The following is a 19,661-nucleotide window of genomic DNA, read 5'->3' as shown; positions in this document are numbered from 1 at the left end:
AGAGATGAAATATAGTATCAAATTGGGGTCCATGGCCTATTACGCATATCAAATTAAAAAGGGTTGAGCGTCACAGTAATAAAGAGCCTGCCCATCCTGCTTCATAAACATCTTTGAAAGATTCTGTATGTGTGTGTAGGAACTGGCACTGGGACGAGCCATCGTGCGGGTACGAGGTGTGTGTGGTGATGTACCACCAGCCGTCCGCTCCCCCTGGCCTTGGAGGACTCTACATGTTCCAATGGAATGATGACAACTGTGAGACCAAGAACAACTTCATCTGCAAATACACTTCAGGTATGGCATACGCGTGTGCACAGTGGTGGAAAAAGTACCCAAATGTTTTACTTAAGTAAAAGTATCAATACTGCAATGTAGAAGTACTCTGTTACAAGTAAAAGTCTGGAATTCAAAATTTGAGTAAAAGTACAAAAGTATTGGTATCAAAATGTACATACCAAAAATAAAAGTACTAAAATGTTTGAAAATAACAGATCCAAAAGCTCACAATGCATCGCAACGCGTTGTGAGCTTGTAGATCGGCTATTTTCAAATAGCCTAGGTATAAAATAGGGCTAAAGTGGTTAATGTGTGTTTTATAATGTAATAATTGATATCTGCAAAGTAACTAGAAACTAAAGTTTTCAAATAATTGTAATGGAGTAAAAGTACAATATTTGCCTCTGAGATGTAGTGGAGTAGAAGTAAAGTATAGACAATTGAAAATACTCCAGTAAAGTAAAAGTACCTCAACATTGTACTTAAGTACAGTACTTGAGTAATTGTACTTAGTTACTTTACTTTACACCACTGTGTGTACATGAACATGCACACACACATAGACGCACACACAAACTAACCTTCACCATTAACACACACAGAGGAAGCGATACACAAACACTTTCACGGTAAGCCTGATCTATACTTAGTTGCACACCGTGGTCGCACACAATATTAGATCTACACATTCACAACGCTTCGCAGCACAGCAAGTTGTGAGCTTGTAGATCTGCTATTTCCGGTGCACAACCAAGTATAACTCTTGGTTTATACTTGGTACGCACGCTTATACTCACACGTGCACAGTGATGTGTACAAATATAACTGCCTTTGAATTTCATTAGAAATTTCTCAATGATCGTGAACACAGAACATTTGATGTTTGTGTATGATGTGTCTATTTCTTTTGCAGAAAAAACACTAGACCCTTCGCCTTCCCCCAACTCAACCCAAACTGGTAAGACAGTTTGTACCAATCGTTTTTTGTTGTTGTGTTTTTTAAAGGTTGAGGCTTCCAGAAGGACTTTTCTTTGGTACGTAGTGCAGTGACATCAGACAACTAACGTAGGACCTCCAACATACTGTAGGACATGGACATACAGAACTCACATATAGTTAGGGCAGCAACTTATCATGTATTAGTTATAAATAAAATAAATAAAATATGTATTAACTGTTGCACCCCTACAAACATGAATTGCAACTCAAAATCCTCAGACTAACTCTCACTTTAACAAGTCTGTTAACAGTTTATAACAAGTATTTTTTATGGTTACCAATCATACAACAGGAACAATTTCTCCAGCAGCCTACAAGGACACTACATATTGGCTGAGATTCTACAATATGCATATAATAGCTATGACGAATACGGTATGACTGATAAAGCCAGTTGTTGATGAATTACATTGATGCCATCATCATTGTGCATTATTTGACTTATTTAACCACATGAACCCTATTCTAGGCACGTTAATGTTAATATGTACTGTAAACATCAATGAAAAAGGTGCCACAAAGTGACAAAAGAGAAAAGACAAGCACATCCTGTCCTGCTGGGCTAGGTGCTGGATAAAAAAAAATCAACATGGAATAACAATAAAATCCACAGAGCAGAATGCTGCTCCCATCGTGTTTATTCTGTGGTAAAGTTTCGAGCCGGGAGGCTCTTCCTCAGACCTTAGTAAGTAAGGTAAGGTCTGAGAGGATTTTATTGTTATTTCATAATATGTAAACAAACAGTGCTTGTAGATTGGCTATTTTCAACTAAGAGATTTGGCGTGAAGGAGAAAAGGAATGGGGCCAAGTACAGACCCTGGGGGACCCCGGTCAATAGGGTTCAAGTGGTTAACTTAAGCTGGTCCTAAACTGAAACAATAGCCAACATCATTTAGGAATAAATATGATTAGTATTGATTGTTTGAAGTGTCTTACCATAACTAATGTTGGTGATTACAGATGCCCTACCTACAGCTATCCTGCCCTGGAAGCCAGCTGACCACGAGAAGAACAGGACTACAGGTCTGTAGCATTCATTTTAGACCTCAACGTGAAGATGTGACAGAGATGTCCAAAATCACTACCTAATTTTGTATTTGGGTCAGCAACATCATGTACGGCTACTTCTCTGATTGGCAAGAAATACATTGGTCATACATCAAGTTTTCTGTAGCAATAGCCAACAAGAGTCAAAGTGCCCAAACGCTACAACTTAGGGCCCTTTCACACACAAGAAGAAATACATTAATGTTTTTAGTTTGATCCGCACTGTTTGATATCTTTGGCTAGCGTACTTGACTAAAATAAAGCCTTAGGTACAGCAGGGAAATGGATATTTAAATTGCAATAAACATAATGATTTAGAACAGCGATCAGCCTGGCTGTCACATTTTCACGGACCTACCGATTAGTTATACGAGTATTAATATAACAGTCAATAGTGAGCAATTGGAGTCCAGGGTCCCAATTAAGGTAAGATATTTATTGATCCCTGAGAGATGGTAAGCAATACCGTTACTAAAACCAGATCTTTATTTTCTATGTGTCTTTCAGCCCTGAATTTGATTTACATCATCCTTCCAACCATACCTCTGCTCCTGCTGTTTCTGACTGTGACGGGAGTCTGCTGCTACAAACTGCTGGTCAGACGGTGAGGAGCAGCAGCAAATCTATCATGGTTTTAAGGAGAGGGGAGGGGGCGGGGGGCGTACTGTATTTCAAAAATAAATCCTGGTTATTCTAAATATTTAAAAAATAAAATAATACATGCAATTAATATGGATGGTGTTGTTCTACAGTAGATTTACCACTCAACGTTTACTATTATGCGTGTTTCACAGAATAGTAAATTCTACTTATCATGCAGAACTTTAAGTGCATCGTAAACATGTTGGGACACTCCTCATATATTAGGGAAACCCCTGGCACAAACCGTGCATATTAAGCATACCATATACTGTACTAAAAGAGAAATGCGCTGTCTGAATACTGATGAGCAGTTATATCCCCTCCACGCTGACTAATCTAAACTGTAGCCAAGTAGCTAATTCATACTCTAAAGGCCACTTGGCTGGCTGAAGTTACATCAATCAAGACAGTTTTTCAGCTGTGGACGAAGTAAAAACTGCTCTTATATGCAGCATAATCATTTTGTGACAATGCAATTAGGCACGTCAGTTGACATGCCTAAGTACTTTGGGAAGATTAAGATTTCTAATGAAGACTGCAACGGTAATTGAGGGCATTAAAGTCACTATTCTTATTCCTATCGATTTCTTTGTTGAGGTATGAGACTTTCGCATTTCTACTAAATGTTCATTTTTCTTTTTTCATTGGTGTCAGAAGGAAGAAGCAACAGAAATCAGAAGTGTGTCAGACCGAGCTAGGACTCTGTCCCAGCCCAACTTCAACCGACGTCTACAACGTAATTCGCTTACAGAAGGAAGACGACCTGATGGCAACCCGTCCGCACACCAAAAATTCCTCATTCCTATCTCAGGTTTCCTCCCCCGAGGTCTCCTCGCCCACCACCGGTGACTACGACAACCTGGGGGGTCGGGACACAGAGAGTGGCTTTGTGACACTCGCTAGCACAGAGAGCGGCTTCCTTAACTTTGACCTCAATGACCTCAGCCTGGGGCGCCGGGGCATCCGGGAATTCTGCGACACAAGCTCGACTCACACGGGAAAGAAAGACTTGTACGACACAAGCCTGACTCGACCAGGAAAGAAGGACGCATACGACACAAGCCTGACTCGGCCAGGAAAGAAGGACGCGTATGACACAAGCCTAACTCGCACAGGAAAGAAGGACGCGTACGACACAAGCCTAACTCGCACAGGAAAGAAGGACGCGTACGACACAAGCCTGACTCGCACAGGGAAGGACGCGTACGACTCAAGCCTGACCCACACAGGAAAGGCCGCGTACGACACAAGCCTGGCTCACACAGGAAAGGACTTGTACGACACAAGCCTGGCTCGTGCAGGAAAGAGGGATTCGTACGATACAAGCCTGACTCGCACAGGAAAGGGAGACTCATACGAAGCCAGCCTGTCTCGCGCAGGAAGCCTGACGCGCGCAGGAAAGAGGGACTCATACGACACAAGCCTGACTCGCACAGGAAAGAGGGACTCGTATGACACTAGCATGACTTACTCAGGCAAGAGAGACTCGTACGATAAAAGCCTGACTCGCTCAGCAAAGAGGGACTCTTATGACCCCAGCCTGAGTCGCATGGGGAAGAGGGACTTGTATGACACTAGCCTAAGCCGCTCTGCGAACAGAGAAATGTATGACAGGAGCCTAGGCCGTCGTACAGCAAAGAGTGAGCACTTTGGGTCTGGCAGCTATGGCGAGCAGGAGATGTATGAGGGCAGTCTGGGAGGGAGGGGTGAGTTCTACGATCATGGTCTTGCGCCTGGTGGGCATACAGTGAAGGCTGACATCTATCAGACGTATCTGAGCAACGGAAAGGAAGATACATACCAAACCAGTCTTGGGTATTATGGAAACCGCAAATCCTACCAACCAAACATGGATTGTTACAGAAATGAGCTGGTCCTTGGCAGTGGCAGGCGATACTTCAATGAAGCAGAATGGGTCAACAATAACAACTACTAATGCACCATACTGCTTCTGTGTGACGTGTGTCCACTGGTATGTGTGTACAGTACATGCATGTGTGGGATTGTGGGGAGGGGAGTGGTGGGGTGCAGAAGAACAGAGCTCCTCGGAGATCGTGCAACTCTTTACCCAGTAAAGAGAGGAGGTGCCTTGAGATACCAGTAGGATAAAGCCATTTGTTCCTGATGGGACTGTGAGAGTTGTTTTTTAAGTGAACAAATCCGAACAAGCGAACAAATCCAAATGTGACTTTTGTAAAACGCCACGTCACTCTTTCTCCCCCCTTGCAATCTAAAGAAAATGTAAAGGAGATTTAACTAACTTTTCCCTTTCCTGACCTAAACTGCACGGAGTATAGGGGTGTGTGTGCCCTGTTTGGCCGCCTATTTGCATGGCCTTGTTATGCTGCTCTTGCCTTGTGGGATCACTGTGGGGTCATGAACCCGTAAAGCCTGAGTTATATTTTGTTGCGCACAGGTGATAGATCTGCCATTTTCTGTGCGTGACGCCGGTGCACAACTAAGTATAAAAATCAGACTTAAGCCTAATTTATAATTTGTCGCACAACAGCTTTCCTGAAGTTGACCACCTTGTAGCTGCTCACCAGAGGGTCGACTAACATGATCATGTGATGTCTGCACTTCACGTTGCCAGCTCGAAGCAAGCAACACCATTGTGTGACAAAATATAAATTCTGCTTTCTCCTTTCTGTGCCTGAAGATGCTGTTTTTTCTAATAGACCACATGGTCAGGGAGAGACTACCTCTATGAATTTATGGCACATCAAACTGACATCACTTGAAAAGGAAGGAAAAACAAACCAATATAAAAGGTAATTTTCAAGTAATTAACTGTTTACAATCATTTATAGCTTTGTTCACAACATCACCACCTACCAACGACCCTGTATTTGGTGTCACAAACACGGCACCATCCAATAGAGGGTTTGCAAGTGGAAAGGGGTTCATTGACTGAAATCTGTTTGAGAGCCTGCAGCCTGAACAAAGCACTGGCATGATATTAAAGAGAATGAGAAAGTACTGCATTGTGTGTGTATTATTTAAAATGCATCATGCCTTGTTCAAATGAAAACTCACCCAATTACAAGTGAGTGATTTGTATGTTTGATACAGTATCTAAGAACTCTGAAATAAAATGTCTGAAACATAATACTTGTCAGTGTGTGGTACCGATATTTGTCGAACAGAACAGACATGACAGACCCCCCCCACATCATAACACTCACTGTATAATATTGTATAACTACTCTTTTCCATTGAGCATAACTCAACAACATACATTCGCTGTTGAGTATAAACCTTTTATGTCCAAAACCATTACATTTCAGGAGATGGAAAAAGCACCCCGAGTTCCAGTGGATCCAATGTAGTTGGATTTAGTCACAAGATTGTGTTAATACTTTTCATTAGTTAAATATCTATGAAACTGAGACTTTTCAAAAACTGAAGATCTACAAACACACAACACGTCGCCATGCGAAGCCATGTGAACTTTTTCCACTACTTTTGCACGACATGCTTGGGCATTAGTTTACTCAAAAACCTAAAAAGTTGAAATATGGATATACAAGGTTTCTGATCAACAGCAATATATTTTAACTGACTGTTAATTAGTGCAGGTGACCAACTATCATGTAGCCTGGTTCCAACCTGGTGTGATCTAATTTTACCAATGTAATCCATTTCCTCCATAGTAAAAGACAAGAGGTGTGTACTTGTGTTTTTTTTATTAACATTTCAAATTAAATGAATCATGCACCCTCACTTTGACAAAGACATTCATCCTCGACCATTTACGTTTCCAATAGACCACATAGTCACATAACATTCATGTAGAGGTGAATCCGCACTGTGAGATCATTCTTTTAACAGATTAAACTTGAAATTGTTCACGACACATTTCCAGGTTCAGCATGAAAAGAAAAGCAGTCAATACTTTTATTTTTATGTGCAACAGCTTAACTGGGACAATATCTGGTCAAAACCTTGTGTGCGTCACCCCCACATTAATTTCCTGCTGTCACACACACACACACACACACACACACACACACACACACACACACACACACACACACACACACACACACACACACACACACACACACACACACACACACACACACACACACACACACACACACACACACACACACACACACACACAATATGCTTGCTACACAGGTCCTGCTTATACATACCAAGCATACACACAACCACTCGCCCGCACGGACGTGCGCGCACACACTTTCCCTTGCACACACTGATGCTCCTGACAGGCTTAAGCAGACACAGATGTCCTTAAAGGGTGAGATATCTTTGACGCATTTCATAAAGAGATATAAACTTAAATATCTTTACATAGACACACCTACAGTATCCCACCTACACTCACACACCCGCGTACACAAACATACAGTAGGCTACACAAACACACGCACACACACCCACAACATTTGAAGGATGGAGGAATGAGAGGAGGTGTTTGAAAGAGAACCAACACCGTTCAAAAGTTCTGACGGTTAGGGCGAAGAGGTCAGCCGTGGGAGCGCTTGCGAGGCTGCTTTGGTCGCCGTGGTTTCAGGATAACATAGCGACTGTAGCTGGTGTGCTGGTCTGACAGGAATGGGATGTAGAACGCTCGAAAGAGAGGAGATGACCTGAGAGAGAAATAGTGCTTATTACGGCGGGGCTCTGTCGGAGGCTAGCCATCTACTTATAAGAGGGTCTATCCGTCTCTGTGTGTGTCCAGAGCCTATCTCGCAAACTGCTGGACCCATCAGCACCAATTTCTTGTGCACACTACCAGTAGGCCACGGAATTACCACCACATACGATTTTTAACATTTTAGGAAGTATTGAAACTTACATTTTTACAATCGAAGTTAACGCAGCTCAGATCAGGCTGAAGTCCGAGATCCACATGAGAGCCATGCTGTCATTAGACCAAGTCTTATTTTTCTATAACCCGTTTTTGTGTTTTCATGCACGTGGCAAGTTCTCCGGAATATTATCTTCATGTCCACCTTATAGAGAAGGGTTTCTAGATGTAACTTTTTGAGTCTTTGATTATCTTTCCGGAGCTTTGTCAGGGCTTTTTTTCTTTTTTTTTTAACAAAATCTGAATGGGCTGACCTACATCTTAACATTTGAGAATTCTTAAAACGGAATTGTTCAAGCCTTTGCACATCAAGCGCACATTTTTGTGCAGTATACCACAAATTTGGATTCACAAATTTGACAGCAGGAACTGACTCAGCACTGGAAAATAGTGGAATATAGGCAATACAAATGATTCACCAAGCTTAAAATTCTCAGCACAAACATTTTCAGCCAAGTTAACTATAATTAGGCTTTTTCACCAAGAAAACATTACAATGCTATTTGTTTATAAGGAGAATGGATAGGCCAATGTACTACATTGCGTAATGTCTGTTGTGCCGCTTGTGACACCTCAAATAGCCTGCACCACACATATCAATCTACACTATTTCAGTTGACAGTATGATTGCCTAATGCCTATGAACTTGTCCTTCTCTGAACTGTGCAAGGACTCAGTATTTATTTGGTAATCAATATGCAAAATGACCAAAGGGCACCTTGAGTCCACTAGAGGAGAAAATGTAGACTTGTGCCAAGTGTGAACAAAGACTCAGCAACAAATACGTGTTCTTGTTGGTCGTAAACAAACTCACAAATTCCCATTTTCAAGGGCCTACAAGGTCCACAAAAAACATTATTTTCAATTAATGTGAACTGCGTATGTGTTTGAGAAAGTACCTTGATGCTTGAAGAAAAGGCTTGTAGGCAATAACGCTCCACTCCTCTTTATTAGAAGAGTAGCGTGGCTCGTGGGCCGTCTCGCTCTCTGTGTCCAGGTCTACAAGGTAATGGCACTGCCGAATATCCATCTGCAAGACGGCAAAACAAATCCACAGGTACAAACAATAGTTAACTCATTTCATGAATAATAATTATGAATGAATAAAAAATAAAATAATGAATGTACAGTACATACATTAGTAACAAACAAATTGTCAATTACTGTAACATAAACATTAAAATAACATTTACTAATGGTTAATTCACCATGAACCACATCATAAAGTGTTACTGTTATGTTGCCTGATTGACTCACATATCTGCTTGGCTCTTCCAGGTTCTGGTCATTCATATTGGCTGGAATGATCTGAGTGGCCAATGGAATGGAGGCATAGGGCTGAGGCAGCTGTCCTTTGAACTCTGATTGGATGAACTGCAATTGCCAGCTGGAGATGTGAACGAAGTATTATTATATGCAAGTAATAGAAAAAACATCTAAATGGTTTTATTGAGAACATTCACAATTTTATATTTAATTTAATAATTTTAGTCAAGAGTTTTTTTTACATTCAATTTAAAATGTAATTAACAGCTGGATGGAAACAGTGATGTGACATTCTATTTCAATACTGACTTGTTAGGTAGGAGAAAGCTGCTTGGGAAGCGGTACCACTCCTTGCCCACACACACGCTAACATTCCTGCCTTCAGGAACAGAGTGGAGAGTAGGGTCCTTGGCGATGCGATGAAACTCTGGGTATAAGTCCAGAGGGGCGTGGTAGCCTGCCGACAGAGATACTGTAAGTTACATTTCTCCTGGAGTGTAATCCATGCAATAAATGGTGCATTAGCATTTACAGCACCTTCATCCAATGCGCTTTAAAATGTGCATTATTACATTCACCCATTCACACTCATGGCAGGAAACCATGTAAGACAACAACCAGCTCATCGGGGCAGTTAGGGTCAGTCAAGTGTCTTGCTCAAGGACACTTCGACACGAACCCCTGAAAGGGTTCATTTGGTCTACATTTGTACACTCTCAGGGTTAAATTAACACTGACCATTTAACTGTGCATGCTGGTTTTGATATAACTCGATTTAAAAACCAAACCAAAAATGTGTTTTAAACGTCAACATACCACTTCTTACTTCAATACTATGATCAAATGAACATTTTCTGAGCACTACAGATGTGTACCAACATTAACACAGTAAAGATCGTTTTCATTTCTATAAACTCATGCCTATTTTATGGCTGTGCTTGACTGTAGTCTGGATTAGAATGCCAGATAAAAGGCTAAAATATAAGTGGTAAATTATGGGCATCATACCTTCCCATACTGGTAAACTGAACAGTGTTTGCATGTGCACACATGCAAGCATGTAGAGTCGGTGCCTCTATTGAATACAGCAACATACAATCATGAGACCTAACTCTCAGTCTTCATGACTGCTATGATGCCTAATGTTGTCTAATGTTCAATTTACTGTCTGACTGTACTGTGTCTTGTACAGTGTCGATTTACACAACCATATGTGTGGTCATATACTTCTTTAGTAGTCCTATTGTTTAATATAGGGTTGCCACTCACTGTATCACCGGCCAAAGTAAATTCCTTGTAAAATCATGCTTTGAACTACATTATTTCTGTTAGTTTCTATAATATGTTAACCTATCAATTACCTCTCTGTGTGTGTGTGTGTGTGTGTGTGTGTGTGTGTGTGTGTGTGTGTGTGTGTGTGTGTGTGTGTGTGTGTGTGTGTGTGTGTGTGTGTGTGTGTGTGTGTGTGTGTGTGTGTGTGTGTGTGTGTGTGTGTGTGTGTGTGTGTGTGTGTGTGTGTGTGTGTGTGTGTGTGTGTGTGTGTCTGTGTGTACCTCTGAAAAGGGCCATGGAGCGAGACAGTGACAGCAGTGTGAAGACCAGTAGGGAACCCAGAGCCAACCAGTTGGAGGAGACAGTGTAGTGCTCCAAACGATAGCGCTGGAACAGGAAGTGGTAGCATTTCTGCAGACACAGAGGCAAGGAAGCTTGCAAAGTGTATAGTCACAGAGTCATATAGTTCTCCAACTTAACCCATTTAGACCCGAAGAAGATTTTAAAAAGGCCTTCTAAATGTAAAAGTTTTCAGAAAATCTTCTATTTTTTATTCAATTTTGTTTTTTAATTTCAGTTGCTATATACATATATATACATACATACATATATACATAGCAACTAACATCTAAAATGACACAGATACTTTCTTGATTTTAAAAGGTACAACAACATATAGGCTTTTCCGGTCTTAATGGGTTAATACAATATACAACCGTTATGCAGATTTATTTTATTCTTGGATGTCCATATATGACTCATCATTACGCCATGTATGAAAATATTAACTTGCCATCTACCACAGTAAGCCGACAGCAGCACTGGTTACAGTTCATTGTTAAATGTATTCATTTTAATTATCCACAGTATCTCAAACAGTATATGGATCATTTCACTTCTAAACATCGTGCACAGGTTTTCTTTGATGTTCCATGAGTATCTAAATCAGTTTCCAAAAAATCCTTTAGGCTTAAAGCTCCTTCTGACTGGAACAATTTACTACCTGTTCACATATTCAGTCAATAACATCTCTTCAATTGTATAAAACTGAGCTATCCTCTCGCCTTCAGATTACCTGTTCATGTTTTCACTTATCATTGTAACAGATCTATGATGCAATGATTCATATACAGTATGTGCTCTGTGTATTGTTGTTGTGTTAGTGTTATGTTTTGTTTTGCTCCCTTGGTTGATGTTGTTTGAATTGTTCGGTTGTTGTTTTTAAATGTATGTATTAGTATGTATTCTGTAATTGTGGACCCCCTTGAAAACGAGATGGTTCATCTCAAGGGGTTATTTCCAATAAAGAATTTCAACACATTATAACATCTGAAAAGTGCAAATGTAACCGTTGTTGCAATGGTGTAGGGTTACAGCAGAGGGCGCTATTGTTAGTTAGATACGTGGCGCTCCCATCTGGGTATGCTTGAATAAATGGGGGACAAATGCTTGAATAAAAGTGCACAAATAGAAAGCCTTTGGTCTTAATTAAAGATTCTTTGTCTTTGTCTGTGATGCTGTCAGGATGTCTTACAGTGCAGCTTTGGGGTCGACTCGTGATCCAGTGGTTTACAAATGGTGTGAGATTTCAACACGTACCTGCAGGGAGGAGAGCGCAACTGCTCCGTTGAGGCAAATGAGGGGGTAGATGGGAAACAGAAACCTCTCTTCTTTGTGTGGCCTGGTAAAGAACACCAACATCCACAGGTACATGGGAGACAGAGTCAGCCAGTATGGACGTCCAAGGTTCTGCACTGAAGAGACAATCAAACAGTAAGACATACAATTTAAGCATTTAAGCATTTAGCAGACGCTCGACTTACAGTAAGCAAGGAAAACACAAGGTGCAATGCATAGAAATAGTAATCTAGGATCATAGGTAAACCAAGAACCTATCATCGGTCTAAACAGTATAATATTAAAAAAAATCAATAATATACATTGAAACTATGCACACTATAGGATGCCAGGTCTACAAACGACCTATAGCGTCTGTCTACATAACATGCCATCTACATTTTTGCCTTTACATAAGCCTGCAAGGTTGTCAAGACTAGGGCAGTGCTAGGTCAAGTGCTACGGGCTAAGGCGGAGTCTGAAGAGGTGAGTCTTCAGATTACGGCGGAAGATTGGCAGTGAGTCTGCAGTTATACTAGCAATGGGGAGTTCGTTCCACAGTTTGGGAGCCAAAAGGGAGAAGAGTCTGGGACGTGTGGAGCTGTGTCCTGGATGTTTTAAGGAAGGTTCTGACAGCTTCCCTGTGTTAGCTGATCTGAGTGAGCGGGAAAGGTTGTAGGGTTGGATCAGGCTTTGATATGGGGGTGCCATACCTTTGGTTTCTTTGTAGGCCAACATCAGTGTTTTGTACTCTGTGGGGGAAGTAACTGGGAGCCAATGGAGGGAGCGGAGAAGGGAGAAGACATGTGAAAATTGTGGCTGGTTGAAGACCAAGCATGCTGCGGCATTCTGGATCATTTGGAGGGGCTTAAGTGCACATGCACTTAAGCCTCAAAACTTGACTACTGTAACTCACTCCTTACTGGCAGTTACAGTAGTCAAGTTTTGATATGACTGTCTGGATAGGGAGCTGGGCTGACTCCTGGGTGAGGAATGGTCTGATCCTTTGAATGTTATAGAGTGTAAACCTACAGGATCGAGTGACCGCTGCAATGTGGGCTTTGAATGAGAGCTGACTGTCCAGGGCAACACCAAGCCAGGTTCTTGGCCGTTGGAACCGAAGGCACCAGGGCGTTCTCTATGGAAATAGTTAGATCCTGCATCGGGCAGGACTTAACTGGGAAGAAGGAGCTTGGTCTTGTCTGGGTTCAGCTTGATGTGGTGAGATACCACCTCAAGCTGACATGATTGTAAAAACAAGACAGAGTGAGTCTAATTATGACATCATGGCCTGTCTAATCTTGAGAGTAGTTTGTGAACAAAGCACAAGTCAGTGGTCTACAATATATACCTCATTTAGCTAAATGTGTCCTCCCAAATATACTGTAAATGAGCTTCTGTCATTCACACACACACACACACACACACACACACACACACACACACACACACACAAAGTGGAGTACTCACCATTGAACCTGTGCAGCAGTGTCTCCATTAGAGCGGTTAGTGGTAGAGAGAACAGTGCCAGGGCAAACACCAGGTTAAAATTCAGGAGTCCATTTTTAAAGTAGAAATGCCAAGGCTCTGTACCTGCATCAAAAACAACAACAAACCCTACTTTAAAAAACATGTAAGATAACGTAACCTTTATCGATCCCAGAGGGAAATACAGGTGTCAGTAATACAGTAATAAGGTTGAAACACCGGTGCAGTTCAGAGTTCAGGCTACATGTCGAACAAGCATGGTGCCCATGTGGACTTCTGACATCATATTGATGATGAAGTCAATCTTGCCTAAATATGTCAACGCATTTTATCTCTTATAAGTCTCTTATAAAGTGAATATATACTGCATGTTTATCAAATATGAAAATATGAATGAAAATATGCATCTTTCTTGAATATATATACTGTATACTATGAAAGATTATGAGAGCTACTGTTGTACAGTATGTCTAGTCTCTTATCAAACCTCTCGCCCACGCCGAAATGTATTATGCCAATGTCGGTCAGCACACAAAACAAGCAGAGGCACTGGTGGTGTCTTTAAAGCCGACACGGCTTTACCATAGAGATCAGGGCCGTGCTCAGTGAAGACGTTGTACAGCAGGATATTTAGTGGAGCGATGACAAGCTTCCCATAAAAGAAAGAGTCCACCACCACTAGTGGTACCTGAGAAAGAAAGGCAAACGCGATCTGTAAAAAAGCGGACATGTGCACACGTTCCCATTAAACGACCGGTGAATGTCAGGGGAAGTCTCACCAGCAGAAGCAGCAGAGCAACGGCTGACCAGGTGATGAAGCTCTTCCACTGTCTCTTTATCAACAGCAGGTCCAACGCAATCGGGATCCTACAACAGCCAGGCCATTGGTAACGTTAGTAACAGAACTTCTGAGAAAGTACTTTATTTTTTAATTTCTGCTAATTCTATAGCCAGTAGTGAGAGAAAATAACTATACAAACAAAAACTATCTCAGACTGTTAACAATGTCTGTGCATTGGATGCAGTGATGATACATAAAGTATGTAATCTCAGACTGTAAATTGTGTATGTAATATTAAAAACACTTTTCAAAATCAGCTTTTTTAACTCACAAAAAAATGATTTGTGAGCTTTTCAATCTTACCCAATCAGAGCAGAGAAAGGCCACCCAACAATGGCACCGGCAGCTACCCCCAGGATGGCCAATGGAGGCGAGTCCTGGAACCAGCCTGTCATGGCGACCAAAGTAGTGTACATGCAGAACGAAGAGGGCAGGAATGCTGCAGACAAAGGCCACATAAAATGATCAGCACATGTCGTATAAACATGTTGTTATGTTGTGTTACCCAATATGTTCTCTGGTGTAGAGGTGCCCTGTTTTTGGACCAACCTGCCGAGGAGCAGAACATTCCAGTGCTCAGGACAAGGAATGCCAACATCAGGCGGCCAACGTGCAAGCCAAACTTTTTACACACTGCCCTGAGTCACACACACACACACACACACACACACACACACACACACACACACACAGACAGACGCACACACACGATTACTCACATGGCAATTATCAGACAATGGGATAAAATCGAAATTATTATTACTAGACTATACCCAGTCGGGGGATATGAGCACCCACGCTTGTTTCACGCACATGATTTGGCAACCCGGGAGCCAGCGAACACAAAAACGCTAATAAACAGCTGATATTTGGGGAAAGCGAAAAAATGGGTTTCGGTGTTCCGTGCACATGGTAATGGTCAATGGCTGTGTGCACTTTCAGAGCAATTGCTCCAGCCACTGAGGAGAACCGGGCAGAACAGATTTTGGGCACAGACAGATCTACAGACACACAGAGCTTTGTTTGTTTTGTAACACTCATTAAAAACATTGACAAAACCCTTAAAAATGTCTTTATTGCACAGCTTTGCTGAAACTCAAATTCTGATTGGTCAATCATGACAATCTGGGCTCGTTATTTCTCATTAAAGAACCGCTACTCTGCCTCCGTTTACATTGCTATGGAAACGTAAACTTGTTATAAAAAAAACTTTTTTTTTTAAATCAATGTTTAGTGTCAAATTATTGAATTTGCTTATAAGTAGCCATGTGATAAGCAGGATAATGTACATTGAGGAAGTCATTAATGGAAAATAAACCATGACAGGGTGAAGACTTTACTGTACTGTACATTATCTCTTACGAGCAACTTTAAAATATAATTACAGTATACATTTTAGATAATCAAAAAAGAACACATCCCCCTGTTAACCCATTCATTGAAGACACTACTCACTTATAGAAATAGAGCTCACAGACACAGCAGAAGAAAGCAAGGGCACATCGTACAAAGTAGAACACCAAAACCTGCAACATAGACAAATATACAGGAATTAATGTTTTTTTACAGAGACCTACAGTATGTATGTGTCTGCAAGAGAGAGGGAGAGATAGATGGAGAGAGAGAGAGCGAGAGAGAGAGAGAAAGAGGACAAGGAGAGAGAAATAAGAGTGTAGTTACCTTGTTGGTCTGTAGTACATGAGCATGTAGACAAGCAGGCAGGGCGTGTAACCAGAGGTAAGCATAGGATCTGATGGCATATAATGGAGAATACTCCCATGTTTGCATCCCTGTGCCATATAACAGGTAGTGCATCTGTCCAATGGGACATTATGTTAGAAAAAAGAAGATTATAGAAAGAAAGAAAGAGCATAGACAAACTACTAACTAGACAAACTACATGTAAAAGAAGCACAGCTGTACAGTAACAGTAACCTGCTTAATGGGGGCACAAACTCCTGGCCCGGTGGCCCCTCATGCAATGTCATCAAACATGATATCAGACGATACTGACATGTCATTATTATTATTATCTATACACAAATTAAATGCATTCATATCTTATTACTTAGTATTCCATAAATTCCACACAATGCAGACACTACTTACAGGCTCCCAGTAATTAAAGGTCTCGTCACAGTCAGAGATGTTACTGAGCAGTGCTGCACAGAAGCGTGCAGAGAGAAGGCATTTGAATGCTGTCGACCCCTCGGGTGCCCATACCTGCCCTCCTCGACTTACTGGCCTGTTTAAAACACACACACACACACACACACACACACACACACACACACACACACACACACACACACACACACACACACACACACACACACACACACACTCTTAAGTATGGTGGTACAGTAACAAAAGTCCTGTAAAAGTATGGTCTCGCTGTTGAGTGTTTTGCATAGCGATCATACCGTAAGTAATAGTATTACAAATTAGCAATAACAAATGAAAACAGTAAATGAATTAGTGGCATTTACTAACTTTCAGTGGTGCTATAGAAGCCATTTTGATGTTTGGTGTGACAATTCGCAAAAGGATCCAAGCTTGCCGTTTATCAATTGCTTGCTGTATTATTAATTATTTTATGCAAAACGTTATATACGGTACTGATATTGGACATCTGGGCAAGTTTCTGACAACTGCAGGTGTAATTTTCCAGTTTCCCCATGTCCAGTGGTGTAAAGTAACTTAGTACATGTACTCAAGTACTGTACTTAAATGTTGAGGTATTTTTACTTCTACTCCACTACATCTCAGAGGCAAATATTATACTTTTACTCCACTACAATTATTTGAAAACTTTAGTTACTTTGTAGATTTTGAATATTTTTTTTTACAAAACATACATCAGCCCTATATACATTTCGGCCATTTGAAAATAGACGATCTACAAGCTCACAACGCATTGTGAGCTTGTATATCTGCTATTTTCAAAAGATTTTGAAAACTTGTGAAATGGGACATTCTGCATAATGAGTACTTTCTACTTTTGGTACTTTAAGTAAATGTTGATACGAATACTTTTGTAGTAAATTTTGAATTACAGACTTTTACTTAAACAGAGTATTTCTACATTGCGGTATTGATACTTTTACTTTAAGTAAAAAATTTGAGTACTTTTCCTACCACTGCCCATGCCTCAGGCTGCTTAAGCCTGCCTATTCCATTGCTTTCTCCACTACCTCAAACTGTAACCAAACCAGCCACGAATTAGACAAAGAAGTGTACCCTGTCTAGTGTCTACATAATGATTCTAGGTGGAGCTCCTACAGGCACCTTATTGCTGACGTGTCAATGAGAAAAATAAATCCCAAACTGCCTTAATCCTGAGGTGTCTTGGCTTTAAACTGACCATAGAGACAAAGATATATGAAATTGTACAGTATTCTTACATAGTATTTCTAGTGACAGCAAGTTAGTCACCAACGGCGGCGATTGACCATGTTGGTAAGTAGATTTTGTGTGTGACAGGTCAGGTAATACAAAAAAGCTACATAAATTAAGTCACATCTAAGGCAGAATGAATGAATCAAACAAAACAAGTGGTGATGACACTGTATGAGACCAAGCATGCGACTCATTCAGTTACAACAACACGTACAACACACACCCAACGAAAGACTTTATTATATTTCAATCCATTGTGGGTGCATGCATGGTCCATTATGTTATATGCACAGTACTGATCCATCAACATGATTGTATTGACATCATGAAGTGACAACGTAATGGCTATGGTAGCCATGGATCACACGACGTCGTCTGTCACGACCGTAATGGATGAACTTCAACCTGGTGTTTGCACGTTCTCCCTTTTTGACCCGTACATCTACATTAACGTTCACATTTCAAATATAAAGTGCTTACCCCATGGCCACGGATGTTGCAATTATGTACGGGCTCTTAGAAGTAAACCGTATATTCCGTATTATTCAATACAAAGCATTGTAATCCGATCAGTGGCCATTTTCTCATAGTTATAATGTATCAGAGTGCCTCCCAACCGATAGGGTCACGTAGTTGAAAGCAAAGAAAATACGTAGAAAAATGGCCACCGATCGCATTAAAATGCTTTTTAATGAACAACACGGAAAATACGGGTACGTCTGAGGGCCCGTACATAATTGTAACATCCGTGGCCATGGGGTAAGCACTTTAAATTTGAAATCTGGACGTTTATGTAGATGTACAGTTCAAAAAGGGAGAAAGTGCAAACACCAGGTTGAAGTTCATCAATGACTGTCATATGACAGTCATATATCGGGGCTAGGGGCTCACACAGATACCTAAATATGGCATACTCACTCCTGCCGAGCCTCTGCACCTTTCATGTCATCACTGCCCTTGTCCTCCTTCGCTGTTCGAGTTTCGATGTTGGGGGCATTATTCACGTTGATCGCGTCCTGTCTGCTTCCTCGCCTAGTTCGCTGCCGAAGCCCCTTCGCCGCCATGTTTACCAGCAGCTCAGGGCTTCGTGCGTTTCCGCCACTGGCCGTCACAATCTCGCGTGACCAGAGCCAGTCTAATATCGCGTGGCCTTGTCTATTGAATAGCACCAATGGCAATGGTGGGCAGTGGGCACCTAAAATGTTAAATTGGCATTTTTTCCCAAAATGTAAAAATAAATAATAATAATGATAATAATAAATCTATGCTTTGGATAATGGTATTGTAATCATGTTGTAAAGTATACATGATTTGAACATGCACACACACACACACACACACACACACACACACACACACACACACACACACACACACACACACACACACACACACACACACACACACACACACAGTAGTAGGCAGTAGGCTACATCATTATCAATCCTAAATGTACCCTTCAACTTCTTGTTTATGCCCAAAATGACTATCCACAGGTTTTGTAGTCTATTTGTAGCAATTGTAGCAATTATCATGAAGACACATGATAATGTCAATTCACACCTTCGGAATGGTTAGCTTCCGAACGGCTCGCAATCTAGGCATTAAAGGTCATTCAAGAATGATTGTGTTTGGCCTGTTTATAAAATAAAAAATAAAAATAATAATAATAATAATAATAATATTAAAAAGTGACCAGATGTGTCAGGGGCCCACTGTAAGCTCCAAAGAGTCACTGGTCTTTTGGCTCAACTATACCTACAGTGGTAATCAAGAACGAGCACACCATTCATAAAAATAATAGGGCAACAGAAAAGAACTTGGAGGCTGCATCCATTGAAGTTAAATGGAGTGGCGTCATGTTATATTCGGTTCCTCAAGCTTGATACCTGTACAGTATCACATTCAACCCTATATTATGTACCCCCCCCCCAGTACAAATGAATGACAATTATCATTAAGAACATTTTT

General features: G+C 41.1%; 2 protein-coding genes across 4 annotated transcripts in view; one reads left to right on the top strand and one right to left on the bottom strand.

Annotated features, from left to right (window-relative positions):
• Positions 1–4,903, top strand: part of layna (layilin a) — a gene marked incomplete at both ends in the record, with an annotated part of 6,949 nt that extends 2,046 nt beyond the window's left edge. The window contains 5 exons of the mRNA XM_084074189.1: positions 140–297; positions 1,193–1,237; positions 2,239–2,301; positions 2,833–2,929; positions 3,622–4,903. Coding sequence (XP_083930315.1) covers positions 140–297; positions 1,193–1,237; positions 2,239–2,301; positions 2,833–2,929; positions 3,622–4,903 — 1,645 coding nt within the window. The remainder of the gene's footprint in view (positions 1–139; positions 298–1,192; positions 1,238–2,238; positions 2,302–2,832; positions 2,930–3,621) is intronic.
• Positions 4,904–6,636: 1,733 nt separating this feature from the next.
• On the bottom strand, positions 6,637–18,776 carry alg9 (ALG9 alpha-1,2-mannosyltransferase). Of its 3 annotated transcripts, none has more exons than XR_014601898.1 (16): positions 18,609–18,776; positions 16,401–16,536; positions 15,972–16,106; positions 15,747–15,817; positions 14,841–14,929; positions 14,595–14,730; positions 14,230–14,317; positions 14,033–14,138; positions 13,433–13,555; positions 11,945–12,099; positions 10,627–10,756; positions 9,383–9,530; positions 9,065–9,194; positions 8,707–8,837; positions 7,015–7,586; positions 6,637–6,940 (listed from the first exon to the last, which is right to left on the bottom strand). XR_014601898.1 is itself a non-coding variant. In XM_084073458.1 (15 exons), exons 1-15 carry the CDS (start codon positions 18,752–18,754, stop codon positions 7,463–7,465), a joined length of 1,848 nt encoding a protein of 615 aa, XP_083929584.1. In that variant the 5' UTR covers positions 18,755–18,776; the 3' UTR covers positions 6,637–7,462. The 3 variants fall into 3 exon arrangements, 1 of the variants encoding a protein (XP_083929584.1); XR_014601899.1 differs by having other exon boundaries at positions 6,637–6,943; positions 7,075–7,586; XM_084073458.1 differs by having other exon boundaries at positions 6,637–7,586.
• Between the last annotated feature and the right edge of the window lie 885 nt (positions 18,777–19,661).

Source organism: Gymnoscopelus microlampas (assembly GCF_963454915.1).
Source record: "Gymnoscopelus microlampas genome assembly, chromosome: 12".
NCBI classification, from domain to species: domain Eukaryota; kingdom Metazoa; phylum Chordata; class Actinopteri; order Myctophiformes; family Myctophidae; genus Gymnoscopelus; species Gymnoscopelus microlampas.
Note: the sequence above shows the minus strand (reverse complement) of the source record. Positions and strands in the feature narration are given on the sequence as shown.

Coding starts and splice junctions, on each gene's coding strand:
- alg9 (XM_084073458.1), bottom strand. CDS start 18,754: ATGGCGGCGAAGGGGCTTCGGCAGCGAACTAGGCGAGGAAGCAGACAG. Junction 16,107..16,400: donor CCTTTAATTACTGGGAGCCT/GTAAGTAGTGTC, acceptor CCCATTGGACAG/ATGCACTACCTGTTATATGG. Junction 14,731..14,840: donor AATGTTCTGCTCCTCGGCAG/GTTGGTCCAAAA, acceptor CTTTGTCTGCAG/CATTCCTGCCCTCTTCGTTC.